A 17030-nucleotide genomic window follows, 5' to 3' on the forward strand; every position below is an offset into this window, starting at 1 on the left:
CACCGGTGACGTGAAATGTGTCCTATTTTGCCCGGGACAAGTTTATTTCGGCCCTAGACCTACCCAACTGATATAAAAGCAAGACTAAACCTATTTTTGAGGGAGGAGACACCACTTTGGAGTAGAGATACACACGGGATCGTGAGGAAGCGAAGAATTCTTAGTTTTCTTCATCTTTTTCTAGTATTTCCAATTGATTCAACACTTATGCAATTGTTTGATTATATCATGAGTGGCTAAACACCCATTGTTCTGGGGTTGTGATTTATCCATGAATATTGTTGTTTTATATTAGCTTGACCTTGATTATAATTCACCAATATATGGTTGTTTCTTCAATTCTGTGTTTAATTACTTAATTGTCTGGCCAACAGTTAGGTTCTATTTACTATCTATGCTATGCTTGGGAAAGCCGTGTTTAGATTAGAGAAGAATTGAAGAGAGCATGATCTTAACTTTTAGGGGGAGCAGATTTGTGGTTAGGATAAGAATATACCTAGTCACCGTGCTTAATTAAATATCTTGATCTTAATGCGTTCTTAATAGATTGATTTCATAGTAATATAGGCGTGAATCTATTGAGAATAGGTGAGTAGTACTTCGGGAGAAGGCTATGAGAGCATTTATCGATTAATTAGCAACCATGAGTGAATTATATGAAAGGGAGAGTTAATTAGAACACAATACGATTGGTGAATCGATCACAACTCTGGAATATTTGTCTCTACTGAATACACAACAATCAACTCGTTACTTGATAACTTAGTTATTATTTAGAATTGTAGTATAATATAATCATATTATTGGACTTTTATTTTAGTTGGATTGAATAACAATTTTAGTGATTTAGTGAGTAGTTTACACAAGTCTCTGTGGGTTCGACACTCAACTTATCATTATATTACTTGTCGACCACGTATACTTGCGTGTGCGTTTGGGAGCAACAAGTTTTGGCGCCGTTGCCGGGGACTTGAATATTAAGTACTTGCTAGTTTTTGCTTTAATTGTTTATTTAGTATAGTCTAACGTTACTTGATTGTTGCTCAGATCTCAGGAACTTTGATTGAATGCGTAGGGTCAGAAGCCAGGACCGACTTCAAGGCTTTGATCCTGAACCTGAGAGAACATTTCATAGGAGGTTGAGGGATGCAAGGGACACGAATAATATTCAGGCACTTGTTCAATTTCCTGTGGACATGGCAGAGGAGCAACCCATGGCTGTTCAGGAGGTGGTGACGCCCAACATTGCTAATGTCACCTCCAATATAGTGAAGCCCAGGATCACTGGGCACTTTGATCTGAAACAGAGCATGATCCAGTTACTTCATGCAAACGGGCAATTTATGGGTCTTCCACACGAGGATCCACAATAGTATATTCTGAACTTCTTGGAGATTAGTGATACTTATATCACTAACGGGGTCACTCCAGATTACGTGAGGCTCACACTTTTTCCATTCTCTCTATTGGGTGAGGCTAAGCGATGGCTAAAGGCAAAACCAGCTAACTCCATCACATCATGGAATGATTTGGCAAGAAAATTTCTGGCAAGGTTCTTTCCTTCAGGCAAAACTGCAAAGATCAGAAGTGAGATAGTGGCCTTCAAACAGAAAGTGGGAGAATCTTTATACTCAGCTTGGGAAAGGTTCAAGGGGCTACTAAGAGACTGTCCTCATCACAATTAGATGAATGAAGTGTTAGCTCACACTTACATAGAAGGGCTACATGCTGAAACAAAGATCGTGGTAGATGCTGCAGCTGGGGGTCAAGTGTTGGAGAAAAGCTTTGACGAGATATATGCATTATTGAACAAATTCTCCAAGAGCAATCCGGATTGGCAAGGAGAGATGGGCAGACACATAATGCAAAGTCTGCAGGGGTTCTTGAGTTAGATGTCGTCTCAGCATTATCAGCGCAGATTTCTACACTAACCAATCAAGTCAACCAGATGAACTTGAGTATCAACAAGCAACAAGCCCAACCAGTGCAACAAGTTCAAATATTTTGTGAAGTATGTGGAGAGGGTCACATGAGCAATCTATGCCCAGCAAATCCAGAGTCTGTATATTTTGTGGGTAATGCAAATCGAGGCCAAACAAATCAGTATGAGGACACTTACAATCCCAACTAGAGGAACCACCCAAACTTCTCTTGGGGTGGAAACCAGGGCACTCAGAATCAATACAGGCCTCAAGCACCTCAACAACAATATAAACCACCTTAGGTTGAACAACAAGCGAGTCCTACAAGTCACCTTGAAGATATGTTGAAAAAAGTGATGGCTGAACAGCAAGCCCTCCCCACAATAGTGAGAAATTTGGAGCGTCAAATGGGACAGCTTGCCAGTGCTTAAAACACTAGACTAGCTGGAGCTCTTCCAAGTGATACTGAGCCCAATCCTAAATCTCAAGTCAATGCAGTTACCTTGAGAAATGGAAGAGCACTAGAAGAAGTTCCAAAGAAAAGGAAGAATACAGATCATCCTGAAGGAGAATTAGCTCCCAAGACAGTAATTGAGACTAGGCCACCGCCTCCGTTTCCACAAAGACTGTAGAAGCAAAAAGATGATGCCAAGTACAAGAAACTCCTAGATATTTTGAGCCAAGTGAGCATGAATCTGCCTTTGGTGGAAATTTTACAGGAAGTGCCTAAGTATGCAAGGTATCTCAAAGATATTGTGGCAAACAAACGAAGACATGCAGAGTTTGAAACAATTGCACTTACTGAAGAGTGTAGTGCCAGAGTTCAGAGTAAATTTCCTCCTAAGTTGAAGGATCCTGGGGTTTCACAATTCCTTTGTCTCTTGGAAAACAAGAAGTTGGTAGAGCCTTGTGTGATTTAGGGGCCAGTATAAATTTGATGCCATCCTCTTTGTTCAAGCAACTCGGATTGGGGGCGCTTAGACCTACTACGATCACTTTACAGCTAGCAGATAGGTCACTAGTCATGCCCAAAGGAATTATTGAGGATGTGTTAGTTCGAGTGGGAAAGTTTATTCTTCCTGCTGATTTTATTGTTCTTGATTACGAGGCAGATAAGGAAGTGCCCATTATTTTGGGGCGACCATTCTTAGCTACTGGTGGAGCAATTATTGATGTGAGAGCAGGGAAGTTAAAAATGAGAGTTGACGATGAGGAGGTCACTTTTAATGTGTACAAGGTACTTAAGCTTCCTAAGCATTATGAGGACTTGTGCATGATTAATGTGGTAGAATCGAAGGGGATAAAGCAGAGTCCTTATGTGAATTATAGTGATCCAGATGGGACAACTGAGTTAAAGGAGGTCGTGTTTCCAGCTGAGCGTGTAAAGATGATTTCGAAAATAGCCAGAGATGAAAGAGGATACCTTCTGAGAGCACGCAAAAAGGCTAGAATTCATGGGAGAAAGAAGAAGAGAAAGCGCCCAACTTGAGTAGAGTAGCAGAGTTGTGCCACGACTATAAATAAGGTGTTTGTTGGGAGGCAACCCAACCTGTGTATCTTTTATCTATTGATTACTTCTTTTTATTGTGTTTTGTATTGTTTTTTTTATTTTTGCAGAGTAGGGGAAGTCTGAGTACCCAAAGTTGAAGTTGAGGAGCATGTTTGATCTTAAGTGTGGGGTCGTCCCAGCCGTTAATATTGAGGATCATGTCCGAGCTAGGTCTGAGAGGGTCTCAGGGAGTATTTCTCACCCTTGTTTTAATATTTCTCTATGATCATGCATCGAGGACTATGCATAATATAAGTGTGGGGTGGGGAAACTACTTTCTGGAGTATAATTGTCTTTCTTTTATAACTCGTAGTAGACATAGTCTAGGTTTAAAAAAAAAGTTGAAAAAGCTCGGACTGTTCCCGACGATGGATCTTTTGGACAATTTTCTTGAGGAATTAAAGTCCGATTTAAAAACACCAAAAAGATTTTTTTTATGTGTCATTTTATTTTCTTAGAATAGCTAGGTAGTATTCCTTGGTTTTTTTTGGGCACCAGTTCTTTTCCAAGGATGTAGCTTGAACCGGGCACTTTTAATTTCTTTTTAGGAGTAGTTTAGGAAGGAACTGAGTTGTTCTGAGATACTCACTGGCATGGTTGATGTTGGCACATTAGTCTATGACATACATTCTGTTTTCCCGTGTATATGGTTTGAATTGTAAAGCCTAAGTAAAGTAAATAGCCTATTTTGTGACGCATTTTCTCAGTTGTTTGACTTGTATGCCGCATAGTGCAATGTTGCTTAAATTTCTCATTTATTTGTGCTTGCTTGACTTGAGAGTTGAACAGAACCGTCTTGATTGAGTCATGTGCAACGTGTGTGTGAGGATTCGTGATTTTCTGTGCTATCCTGTGTAGTCTAGAACTTGCCCCGTGTGTTAATTGAAGCGAAATTGTGAGTTGTTCTAATCTAGGAGATGACGTAGGCATTTTCTTGCTTGATCATAGATGTGCTTGTCACATAAAAGTAAAATTTTCTGTTGCTAGCCCCTTTGAGCCTATAGACCTTTCTTTTGGCACCCACATACAAGCCATACCCCTATTTTGTTCTTAATTTGATATTGATTGAACCTTTACCTCCTAAGGCACTTAGTCGCTAAAAGAAGCAAGGTGAGATATTGGGGAGTAGCTTTCGAGTGGAAACATGGAAGGGCTCGTTGGTGCACTAAAGTTGAAATCAAAAGTCACTAGCCGATGAACTTTAATGTATGAAGTGTGTGAAGAAAAAAAAGAGAGAGAAAGGAAAAGAAAAATTGCAAGAAAAGAGAAAAAAGAAAATATGATAGTTCAAATAATGTAGAAAAATACACACCTCCAATTCTTATTGATTTGTGCTAGTGACAAAATAGAGAAGTGCTTAAGTGAAAAGAGGGCTATGTTGTATATGGCAAGTGATTTGGTTGAGAAGAATATGTGCTTGAAGTGTAAATGTAGTGTATTAAAGTGCTTAGGAGGGTGAGTTACTATTTCTAAATATATCCTACCCGTCCCTTAGCCTACATTACAACCTAAAAGTCCTAATTGATCCTAGATTTGGCTAGCTTAAATTAGTGGAGATATACACTACGGGCAAGCTTATGGAACGACCACGGGATGCATATGAATTCTTTGTGAGAGTGAGCGAATTTTGTTCAATTGTGTGATGTCCTTAAATTATGTTCAAAAGCATATTTGAATGTGTGGATCAATTTATATTCACTCTCGATTTGTTGGTGAGGGCACATGATCTCATGAATGATTGGTAATGTTGTAAACTTTCTTGTTGGGTAAGTGCATAAATTAAGGGTACTTAGTGGTTGCAAGTCGGCTTGTGAGGTTGGGTGGTGACAATTAGGTTATTGGAAATTATTGAATTGAAATATTATACTTGGGCATGCTTAAACGGGAAGAATGTGAAATTTTGTGTGGTCACGCTTGTGTGCCGGTATTTATCATAGTCAAGGGTATAGTGTGTAGTTAAAGGTTAAAGTGCTCCTCTATACTTGATACTTGTACGTAGTTGGGGGTTTATTAGATAGTCCTATTGCTTGAGGACGAGCAAGAGCCTAAGTGTGGGGTGTTGATGTTTAGCTTAAAGTATATATATTTTTATGTATATCGCCTCATATCTTACTCTTGTTTCGTGAATTTGGGATGTTAAATGCTATGAATTATATTAATTTGAAGTGTTTTTACTTATAGGAATGATTCGGGAGCAATTTGGGGCAAAACGTGAAAGATTTGAAGCTAAAACGAACAAAATCGGGAAAGAAAACAGTTGGGCTGAAAACAGTAGGCTCAAAAATTGGGGCGCTATGGAGGGCGCCTGGTGCCGGGCTGGGCGCCGGGGACGTGAAATGTGTCCTATTTTGCCCGGGACAAGTTTATTTCGGCCCTAGACCTACCCAACTGATATAAAAGCAAGACTAAACCTATTTTTGAGGGAGGAGACACCACTTTGGAGTAGAGATACACACGGGATCGTGAGGAAGCGAAGAATTCTCAGTTTTCTTCATCTTTTTATAGTATTTCCAATTGATTCAACACTTATGCAATTGTTTGATTACATCATGAGTAGCTAAACACCCATTGTTCTGGGGTTGTGATTTAGCCATGAATATTGTTGTTTTATATTAGCTTGACCTTGATTATAATTCACCAATATATGGTTGTTTCTTCAATTCTGCGTTCAATTGCTTAATTGTCTGGCCAGCAGTTAGGTTCTATTTACTATCTATGTTATGCTTGGGAAAGCCGTGTTTAGATTAGAGAAGAATTGAAGAGAGCATGATCTTAACTTTTAGGGGGAGCAGATTTGTGGTTAGGATAGGAATATACCTAGTCACCGTGCTTAATTAAATATCGTGATCTTAATGCGTTCTTAATAGATTGATTTCATAGGAATATAGGCGTTAATCTATTGAGAATAGGTGAGTAGTACTTCGGGAGAAGGCTATGAGAGCATTTATCGATTAATTAGCAACCATGAGTGAATTATATGAAAGGGAGAGTTAATTAGAACACAATACGATTGGTGAATCGATCACAACTTTGGAATATTTGTCTCTACTGAATATACAACAATCAACTCGTTACTTGATAACTTAGTTATTATTTAGAATTGTAGTATAATATAATCATATTATTGGACTTTAATTTTAGTTGGATTGAATAAATTTTTTAGTGATTTAGTGAGTAGTTTACACAAGTCTCTGTGGGTTCGACACTCAACTTATCATTATATTACTTGTCGACCACGTATACTTGCGTGTGCGTTTGGGAGCAACACTAGCCATACTTTAATTTACAATATATTCATACTTCAGAATTACTATGCATACATGTTTGTTGCTTTCAAGTTGACTTTTCTATGAAATGACTCTTCCTGAAGAATTATATACTATAATATTAGTTGGGTATTTCAAATAAATGTCCTCAATAAGAAAAAGATAATTTAAATACTAAAACAATATTAATTTTGAATATTATAAATAAGATATAAATACCAATATACTACCATTAGTTTCTTTTAATATTAATAGCGCATCACGCAGATACTAATACTAGTACTTTCTAAAGAAAAGAGACACTTTTGTGTGTGAAGTAAAAACTTATTCATACCGGACGTTTGCAGCAATTCAGTAGATGCATAATATGTGTTTGCAAATCTGACGTTAGGTAACCTCATTTAGGGCAACTAACATAGTCTCTTCAGTGGCGGATGTAGAGCATAGTTACTGGGTTTTCGGGAACCCAGTAACTTTTGCATAGACCCTGTATTTTTATAAAAAAAATTATTAAATATCAATAAATATATAAGTGTGAACCCAGTTATTATTGTATATTAATTTGATATTATAATAGGAACCCATAAACTTCCAATTCTGGATCCGCCTCTGCGTCTCTTTAGACTTCTCATACCTTGTCATTTGTTTTGATTGGCGTAGATGATTAGATTTATTAATTTTAAGTGAAAAGAAAACGATCCTAAATTTACAAGTTTTGAGCAATAGACGAGAAAAGAAGCCGAAAGACTAATAATTAAATACACCAGCTTCTCGATCAACATAATTTCAATGTTGTGGAAAATTATCCGTCAATACTCCATACTAATGGTTTGACTTTTCTAGTCGAACTTATTTGGAGTGATATTTAAGCTCAACTTTGAAAACAGATAACTAATAGAGAGAGGATGGATTTTTGTTCTTTAATTTTTTCTAAATATTCTTTTTAAGGGAGGTTTTTGGCTCTCTCTTTCTATATAGTATATTTTTGGATAGATAGTGAAGTTGTAGCTATATATTAGACGGCAACCTTAATGTCAAGATATATGTGAGAGTATGTTGTAAATAATCAAGCATTCTCTAACTCATTAAGTACTAAAGGATTAATAATCAGCATTTATTTGACCAAAGAAATATAATGAAACACCGATGGGTTTCCTGGCTGACAACCTTAGACAAGCCAATACATGTCAAATCTCATATTGTGCTTTGTTGGAATTGCTTGGATTGGTTTCTTCTTCTGAATTCCAAACAATAGAGCACCAACTCGTACATGGCACAAAAGAAATTCAAAATTTGAGTTCTAAATTGTGATGGGCCTTCACCCTTGATGGAGTAGTTGAAATTACAGAAGTCTGATATCTTCAATATCATCATTTATATTTTGACCTCATTAAGAAAAATTTATATTTTCTAGCTTTCATCATATTTTTTGCTTCTCCTCCTCCTTCCTCTTTTTTCTTTTGTTTTTGGCATCTTCTTCTTTTCCTTCCCCCTCCTCCTCATCATCATCATTATTATTATTATTATTATATTATTATTATTATTATTATTATTATTATTATTATTATTATTATTATTATTATTAAAATTAAATAATAATAAAACTTGTGATGTAGAAAATTAAAGATTCATTACTTATTTATGGTTAGAATTGAGTGGGTAATGTTCCATTGAGCTTATTATCTATCTTTAATGATTCAGATTAATTTGATTGAAGAAATTGAAAAACACCATTGTTGATTTTTGTTTGAGCTTGAAAAAATCTTGTTGATCAATCTAACTATTAAAAATTGCTAAAAATGATATTAAAAGTTTGTATATCAATTTTGGAGTAATTTGGCGTTTATTTGAATCTAATTTAAAGCAAAATATTATGGTAAAATTATTGCACAATAGTTATGGCGACGGTCAGAAATTATGGTCAGTTATGTCAATTTTTGCCAAGAGTTTTGCAATATTAGGTATAACGATTGGTTTCTAGTAACTGTTAGGATCGAAAAAATTAGGTGTCATGCGGAAGTTAGCAAAACAAACTTTGAACGACGATAAATCATATAATAAAATAGGAATCTACCAAAAGAGACACAAACATTTAACGTGGTTCGGTCAACTGACCTACGTCCACGGCGGAGATGAGCAATCCATTATATAAATGAGAGTACAAAATATCGAGAGAACAACCTCACGAAGAGGCAAACACAAGTGACACACTAACACTTGTCTCGTGAAGTTCTCCCCCTAAACACGACTCTCAAACCCCATATAGCTACATTGTGGATGCTGCTGAATGAAAATGAATGATTTTCAATTTATAGAAGTTCAAACCTTTTCCTACAAGATAAAGGACTAGCCAAATATGGAAGAATTATAATTTCCTTCTACAAAAAGGAAAGCTCAATTATGGTAAATATGTTGTCTTTTCCTTTGAAAGATATGAAAATCAAATATGGTAAGAAAATCAGGACGACACCCAAGAGTAACCAGTTATGGCAATACAGAAATTCTGATCGTCACCATAAGACATAAAATTCTGGCAAGTGTGCTTCAAAATTCTGACCGAAGGCTATTTTGTTCAAGCTCCTTTTAATGGGGTCCAAATTTCAATAGTGGCACCAAATGATTCTCCCGATGGAGTATACCCTTTGATGGGCTAATGCGTCCTGTGATTAGCGGTAACAGGCCCAGATTGTGACTGGACATTTTCAACTAAAACCACAAGAATGATATTGAAACAAATTGAAAAGTATTGCATAATAAGGGTTGAAAACGTCTGAATTTTAAAATGATTTTCGTCCGTAAAAATTAGGAACTGTTCAATCTCTTAGCGCCTTGGTGGGAAACATTCTTCAAAGAGAAAACCCTATCTGGATTACAAGGTAGCAAGACATTGAAATATATTTTCCTTGAGGTTAACATATTTCAGAAGAAAAAAAAGAACTTTTTACTTGAGAAAAACAATTGTTTAATGTGTAAATTCATTTCGAAATTTTGAATCGTGGATTTCGCAGGGATATATATGTGGAAGATGTGGTTAAGGTAGTGGTGAAATTGACAGAGATAATGGCTTAGATAGACCAAATCAGCAATTTTTTAATTAATTTTAGGTTAAACATACTTAAACAAATACAATACAGATTTGCTTTTTCTTGTTCGGAGAAAAAATAAGGTTTCTTTCTCTTGTTTCTGATTGCTCGCTAAAGTAACAAGGCTTTAATGCAGGCGGGCATAGAAAATATGCAAACTCTTATTCTCGTACCGTCAGACTTGACGGCAATTAAATGATTTTTTTTGTTTGAAATTTCATTTAATTAGAATATAAAAATTAAATAAAAAGTTAGAGAGAGGAAACAAGTATATGAGAGTTTGGTCATAGACGTATTGTTTGAAAGACATCAAGTTCGTTTTTGCTCGTACTATGAGGATACATCGGTATATATTTTCAGTAAGAGTGTTTTTTCCTGAAAATAAAATAAAATACAGCTTCTGCTTTTGTTTATAAAAAGAATTTTTTTTATATTACTTTTCACCGTATACAGCATTCCTTACGTACGGTACTAGTCTATCAATGGTGATTTTTAATCATTGACTAAATCCATGCTATGCCCCCATGGTTAAGGGTTCCCTATACTTGGAATACTTTGATAAATGTTAGTAATTCTTATTAAGGGCATTTTTGTTCTGAAAATAATCACGTATAGCTTTAGCTCCTATTTCTGATTAAAAAACGACTACATATTTGACTTCTTCACTAGAATAGAAAATTAACTTATGATATTACTCACATTTTTTTAAACAAAAGCTTGGCGAAACATCATAGCTCTCCAAAATAAGCTTTTTTTAAGGAAAAATAAACACTTCTAATTCGTCAAAAGCTTAATTAAATAAATTTGTATAATTCGTAATACGTGCCACTGGGAGTTGGGACTAATTAGGATGAGGCCGCTCAGCACACCTTACTAAGAGGGTGTTTGGAAAACCAGCTTTTAAGCCACTTTTTATTATATGGAGTGTTTGGCCAAAAAGAAAAGCTGCTTAAAAAAAATTAAAATGTGCTTAAAAAAAGCCAAAAGCAACAATACAAGTTGGTTGATCCCAACCTTTTCGATTTTGGCTTAAAAGCCATTTTGGTTTGACCAATAAAATTACTCTTTTGTTCATTACTCTCTCCGTTTCAATTTATGTTAACTTATTTTTTTTTAATCCGTGCCAAAAAGAATGACCCATTTCCTTATTTAGAAATAATTTACCTTTACACAATGATTTATAGTCACACAAAATATATGTGCCTCATTTTACACCACAAGATCAAAAGTCTTCTCTCTTTTCTTAAACTTCGTGCCCAGTCAAATGGGTTCACATAAATTGAAACTGAGGGAGCATGACTTTTCATAATATCAAACTTATCCTCAGTCAAGGAAACCCCAAAATATTTTCTTCTCCTATTTTCTTCACATATGAAGGACCCGTTCCTCATCTTTCATCTTCGTTTCTACTTCATCTTTCATTTTCTGCACTTTCCTCAAGTATCATTTTCTGATCCACTTGCGTTACTTTCTACCAATTCTACTTGACTATATAGTATCTTTCTTCTACTTTATAAAAATTATCTAAAGTAATCACATAAATTGAAATTAAATTAAAATATAAATTATTTTTTATTTGCATTAATTTATAATTAAATATATTATAGTAATCAACTCCTTTATAATATTAACAGCTTTAAGGATATTTTTGTCTTTTTAATAGAAAAAAGTGCTTACCAGCACTTGTTTACCAAACACTTCAACAACTTTTTTAAGTTTTAGCACTTTTATCCAAACAGGTAACTGCTTATTTATAAAACAAGCTCCAACACTTAAAAGCTACTTTTAAGCCCTTGTACTTAGAAGCCACTTTTTTTAAGCCAATCTAAACGGGCTCTAAATCTATGCTATACTCCCCTAACCCAAATAGTTTAAGTTAATAATTGATTTTTAGCACTATATTTAAATATTTATACATATTTTAGGTTTCTGCCTACATCGTGATTTAAATGTTTTTATGTTTAGTAATGGAAGCAAATTATCTCTACTACTTGGCCATGCCCTTTGGGCTTTGACACTAACATTTATATAAATAAAATAATTAATGAGAAAAAGCTTTCAATCCCCACATAGAATATTTTGTTTAATTGTTTTCCTACTAGAAGAAAGTTAAGGTCGTTTATCTTTTGGCAGAACGTAACATTCTATATTCTTTTATAACATTTAAAAAATGCAATAATTCTACCAGACGGTATATACTTTTCACAAGCTTTTGAAATATCTTATTAAAACTTTATTTAGAAACAAATAAAGTATATTTCAAAAAACAAATTATTAGTACACCAAATTTGAAAATTCTTTACAAAAATTTGTCAAAGAATGAATTTCGTAGGTAATTAGGATTCCCGACTAGTTAAGTAGTTGAACAATTCAAATAGAAGTACAAAACCAATGGTAACCAAGTAGAATTGTAGTTGGAGTTTAGAAGAGTCACACAACTAGTCATCCCCTTTTAACACTGAACAATTTTATGAAATATTTCCTCTTCCTCTAACAACATTAATTCTCTATTTCGTTAACTAATTTGGATCGCCACTCAAAACTATAGTGCAGATTATGGATTTGAAGAATACGAATTTAAAAAATCTCATCAATGAATACTATCATTATATTGTGTATACACTTGTAACTTTAGTTTTATTATCTATGCTCCTCTTAAGCTCTTCCGGTAATTACAGCAGTAATTTTGCTTTATTTCCTATGCGAAACTCCGTTTGTCAACCTTCAAAAACAGTAAGTAATCATGCTTATTCTTTAATTATTTTTTAGTTGATTCTGATTTTCAGTTCCCAATTAATTTTATTTTGTATACGTATTCCAGTTTAACATGAAAATATATGGAGATAAGCTAGAAGAAGCATTAGCGGGAGCTGCGACGAAGGACAAGACGGTAATTATTGCAATTGTAAATAAAGCATATGTGGAGGGAGATAAGCCGATGCTGGATATTTTTTTGGATGGTTTTTGGCTCGGAAAAAGCACTGCGAAATTAATCAAACACTTGTTGATCGTTGCGATGGATCAAACGTCGTATAGAAGGTGTAAGTTTTTGGGGCTCCATTGCTACAAGCTCCAAACGGAGGGTGTTGATTTCGTCGGAGAGAAATTGTATATGTCTGAAGATTTTATAAAGATGATGTGGCGAAGAACCCGGTTCTTAGGCGACGTTTTAAAACGTGGTTATAACTTCATATTCACGGTACGTCTCATTAATCATTATATACACATCGGTTGGATGGCTTTTTGGTTGAAAACTATACCTAACAACCTTCCTTTTTCTTTGCATTTAAGTTATTATAGATAACGATAGTACAAAATTTTTTATCTCATAACTTCACATCATAAAAAGTGAGATTAGTACATGGGAGAAAAAATTATTTGTGGCGAGACTCTATGAGTGAGTTGGAGCAACTGGGATCATACTCGCCCGAGCCAAACTAGTATACACGCTCAAACTCTGAGCCAAAGTCTCCTGAAATCCAGGTTTCGCAATAGGTCCCTTCGGAGCCTGAGCTGGTCCCACCGGTTCAACAAAATTTAGAAATCTGCTCCTCGCCGAGAGCTACTGGTGGCTCCATAGTGGCTGCTCTAATTGGGCCTCTAACCGCGGGCGTGCTCCACCGCCTATCTCTGCCTTGGGGTACTATCGCTTGTCCAGCTGTACTAGGTAGGTTACCCAATACAATATATTAAAAGATATTGATATTGTAAAAAATCTATTTTCTTAAGTGTTAAGGAACATCAGTTCTTTAATTTCATAGTGTTGGTGTATTAATGTTAGCACTTGTCTTATGTGTTCGCAATGAGAGAAAGCTTTCACTTGATTGGCATGACTAAACTAACATTGTTTTTCCCAATTTAATTAGTAATTATTCCCCTCCGTCTCAATTTATGTGATGGTGAGAGAAAGCTTTCACTTGAGCATATTAGCTTTATTTTGGTGCCATATTTGTAAAAATTATATTAATACAGTCCCATATATATGTTGTGTAAATAAAGGTATCGTTCATTCAAGCTAAATTAGCTGAGTATTGTTTTAATTCGTTCGTGCTGGAACAGGACACTGATGTGTTATGGCTAAGAAATCCATTCCCAAAGTTGAGCCACAACAAAACCATAGACTTGCAGATGAGTACAGACAATTTCAACGGCAACCAATGGTCCGAGGCCAATCTCATTAACACAGGCTTTTACATGATCAGATCAAACAACAAAACCATAGCATTGTTTGATGCGTGGTACGCGAAGAAAGACAATTCTACTGGATTAAAAGAACAAGACGTTCTGCAAAACCTAATGCACGGAGGAGAATTTCGAAAGTTAGGGCTTAAAGTGAGGTTCTTAGACACTGTTTATTTCAGTGGGTTTTGCCAAAACAGTAAGGATGTTAGAGCCGTAGTGACTGTTCACTCCAACTGTTGCAGAAGAATTAGTGCTAAAATGGCTGATTTGATAGCAGTGATTCATGATTGGAAGAGGTTTATGAGCTCCCCTGCCAATGAAACATCCAAGTTTCAGTGGACGCCTCATGATCACTGTCGCAACTCGTGGAAAAATTAAGGATTATATGATACTTTTATGTTGAGAAATTTAGTTGTTACGGTTATAAAATGTATTCAAATATATATTTTTGTGATTTTGTAGCAAGGCAGTGTATAATTTGTATGTGCATAATTAGATGAAGTATTTTCACATACTTTAAGTACTGCAATAGCATAGTGTCACATTTGTTTTTGTTCACATTCTCGACTCTAGTCCCCTGGAATTCTGCTTCGTGATTATGTAAGAAAAAATAGTAACAATAAACAGCAACTTTAATTCCTCTGCGTCATGATTTCATCCTAATTCTTCGTCTTCTTCTTTTTTTCTGCTGGGGGCAGGCCAAAAAGTTCCTAGAACGCATCTTAAGATTCTTCAGTGAATCATTGGATTTACAAGCTTTGCCTGATCTTATTAGTTTATTTAAGAGAGATTTGCACAAAAGTACAGTTTAACACACTATGATGCACTTACGTAGCAGCATTTTTAAGTTTACAGTGCATAGCTTAATTTTAACGGTGTTTATGTATAGGTCCAAATTTGGCAACCACGATAACGGATAAGCAAGACATAGGACGGGGTCGACCATGACACAACATGGTCGTTGCGATAAAGGTCGACGACTAAAAGCGAGCAATTGAGATGAAATAATAACGACAACTTGAACTTAGAGAGAGGCAGGAAGAATATACCTTTGGATATTCTCTGCGTTGTACCTTTTAGGGTTTTTTGGGGAATGTCCCTTATAAATAGGAGGAGACAATGAACAATTAGAGGATCTGCCCTTTTGAGAACTAAGATACACATTGTAAAGTCAAGAGAGAGATATACGAAGGAATTGTCTTATTCACTTTATTCAAGCATATGTTATTCGATCTTTGTCCATAAATTCATATCAATGGTGTACCTTTTCACGTCATCAGAAGGAAGAGACACCCAATTACACAATCATTGGTTGACAATTCCTTCATACTATAACCATTGTCGTTTCTTGCATTCATTGCACGTTTATGATATTGCATTGTTCGTCCATCATAGTATACTGAACGCACTAATTAATACTTTTTGTATTCTTCCCACTACACAAGAATCTCGTTCTATTTGGTCTGGAATTTATTAAGCTCAACTAGGATTCACCTCATTAATTCGTTATTAATTGGTTTAGCATTTATTTGCTCAAACAATTTGGCGCCGTCTGTGGAGAGATTTTAGTTGAAACAATAGTTCTTTCTAGATCATAAAAAAAGGAAAACACATTTCTTCCACGTTTCGCACAAACTAACGATGGCAGGAAAAGGAGATGCAAGACTGAAAGCGATAGCAGCCGTCACTACCAACATTCTGAACACCATCAACGAAGATGGCAGGGGAGACGACGAGAATGCGACACCAAACGGTACTCCCAGGCGAAGTATTTCACCTCCCTCTTACGAAAGGGTGACGACTTCACGCGAAAAGGGAGCCTCCACATCCACAGCTGAGGAAGCACCCCCAACAGTGAAGAAACTATTAGAAGATTGGTTGACAAGCGCTCTAAACAATATACTCGACAGACCTGCCCAAAGGGAAAATGGCAACACCGTGCAAGCAGATATCGCAACAACTACTGGCGAGCAGCCCCTTCCTCAAATAGGTAACACTTACCCCACTATGGATGCAGGTAATGATGCGCTCGCAGCTGTCCTAAAGAAATTGGAAGAAATGGAAAACAAAAACAAGGCGCTCTGCGACCAGATGAAAGAACACCAAGAAAGGGTCGACAAAATACCAGGTGCCCCAAAGTTACTACCAAAACGAGACGTTGGTCGATTCATCGAGCAACCGTACATCGAAGAAGCGGCTCCATACGCCATTTAAAACCTTCAAAATGCCACCGTACCTGAAGATATACAATGGTACTACAAATCTAGAAGATCATACCGTCCACTACTCTACAGCGGTGAAGGGAAATGATCTCTTGAAAGAGCAAGTACCATCGGTGCTACTGAAAAAGTTCGGCGAAACCCTAACAGGAGGAGCCCTAACCTGGTATTCACAACTGCTGGCGCGGTCAATAGCAACTTTCGAGGAAATGGCCGACAAGTTTGTCACCGCCCATGCAGGGGCTAAAAAGGCGGAAACCAGGGTGAAGGACATATTCGCCGTTAGGAAATTGCCTAGTGAGGGACTCAGGGACTTCCTTGCCCGGTTTAATAGGGTAAGAATGAGCCTACTGAATGTATCAGAAGGGATGGCGATAGCGGCCTTCCAGAACAGGCTGAGCAGGAACGGGTCAAGATTAACCAGAAAACTATTAAGCAGGCTCATGAAATACCTTCCCACCACCTAGGAAGAAATCCACAATGCCTATTGCACCAAGGTGAGAACTGACGAGGACGACCTTAACGGTCCAATCCAACGGCTAACATCGGTTCAAGAAGAATTGAGAAGGGATCATCGTAACGACGGTCGAAGGGATCAGTCGGGCCCCCGTCTCAGCCGAGAAAGACATCAACCCTACGTTAGAATAGCCATCCTTCCATCTCCTCGACATATGGAAGGGCCTCCCAGGCCGCACACAAGGATAACGAAACGAAAGAGGTATGCCTCCACTCTTGTCCGCTCACAACTTTTGTGTTTCCCCTTTAGAAATAGTGTACGCACTAGAGAAGCTCGACATGAAGGTGAAATG

General features: G+C 36.4%; 1 protein-coding gene and 1 non-coding gene across 2 annotated transcripts; one reads left to right on the forward strand and one right to left on the reverse strand.

Annotated features, from left to right (window-relative positions):
* Positions 1–1578: 1578 nt before the first annotated feature.
* Positions 1579–1683, reverse strand: LOC138888808 (small nucleolar RNA R71). Its single transcript, XR_011406387.1, has one exon. It is a non-coding gene; the product is annotated as a small nucleolar RNA R71 (small nucleolar RNA).
* A 10548-nt stretch (positions 1684–12231) lies between these two features.
* LOC104212973 (uncharacterized protein At1g28695-like) lies at positions 12232–14645 on the forward strand. The gene is made up of 3 exons (XM_009762346.2): positions 12232–12553; positions 12642–13019; positions 13880–14645. Exons 1-3 carry the CDS (start codon positions 12377–12379, stop codon positions 14378–14380), a joined length of 1056 nt encoding a protein of 351 aa, XP_009760648.1. The 5' UTR covers positions 12232–12376; the 3' UTR covers positions 14381–14645.
* Positions 14646–17030: the final 2385 nt, after the last annotated feature.

The sequence above is a fragment of the Nicotiana sylvestris genome, chromosome 3, assembly GCF_000393655.2.
Source record: "Nicotiana sylvestris chromosome 3, ASM39365v2, whole genome shotgun sequence".
Lineage (NCBI taxonomy): Eukaryota > Viridiplantae > Streptophyta > Magnoliopsida > Solanales > Solanaceae > Nicotiana > Nicotiana sylvestris.

Coding starts and splice junctions, on each gene's coding strand:
- LOC104212973 (XM_009762346.2), top strand. CDS start 12,377: ATGGATTTGAAGAATACGAATTTAAAAAATCTCATCAATGAATACTAT. Junction 12,554..12,641: donor TTTGTCAACCTTCAAAAACA/GTAAGTAATCAT, acceptor TACGTATTCCAG/TTTAACATGAAAATATATGG. Junction 13,020..13,879: donor GTTATAACTTCATATTCACG/GTACGTCTCATT, acceptor GTGCTGGAACAG/GACACTGATGTGTTATGGCT.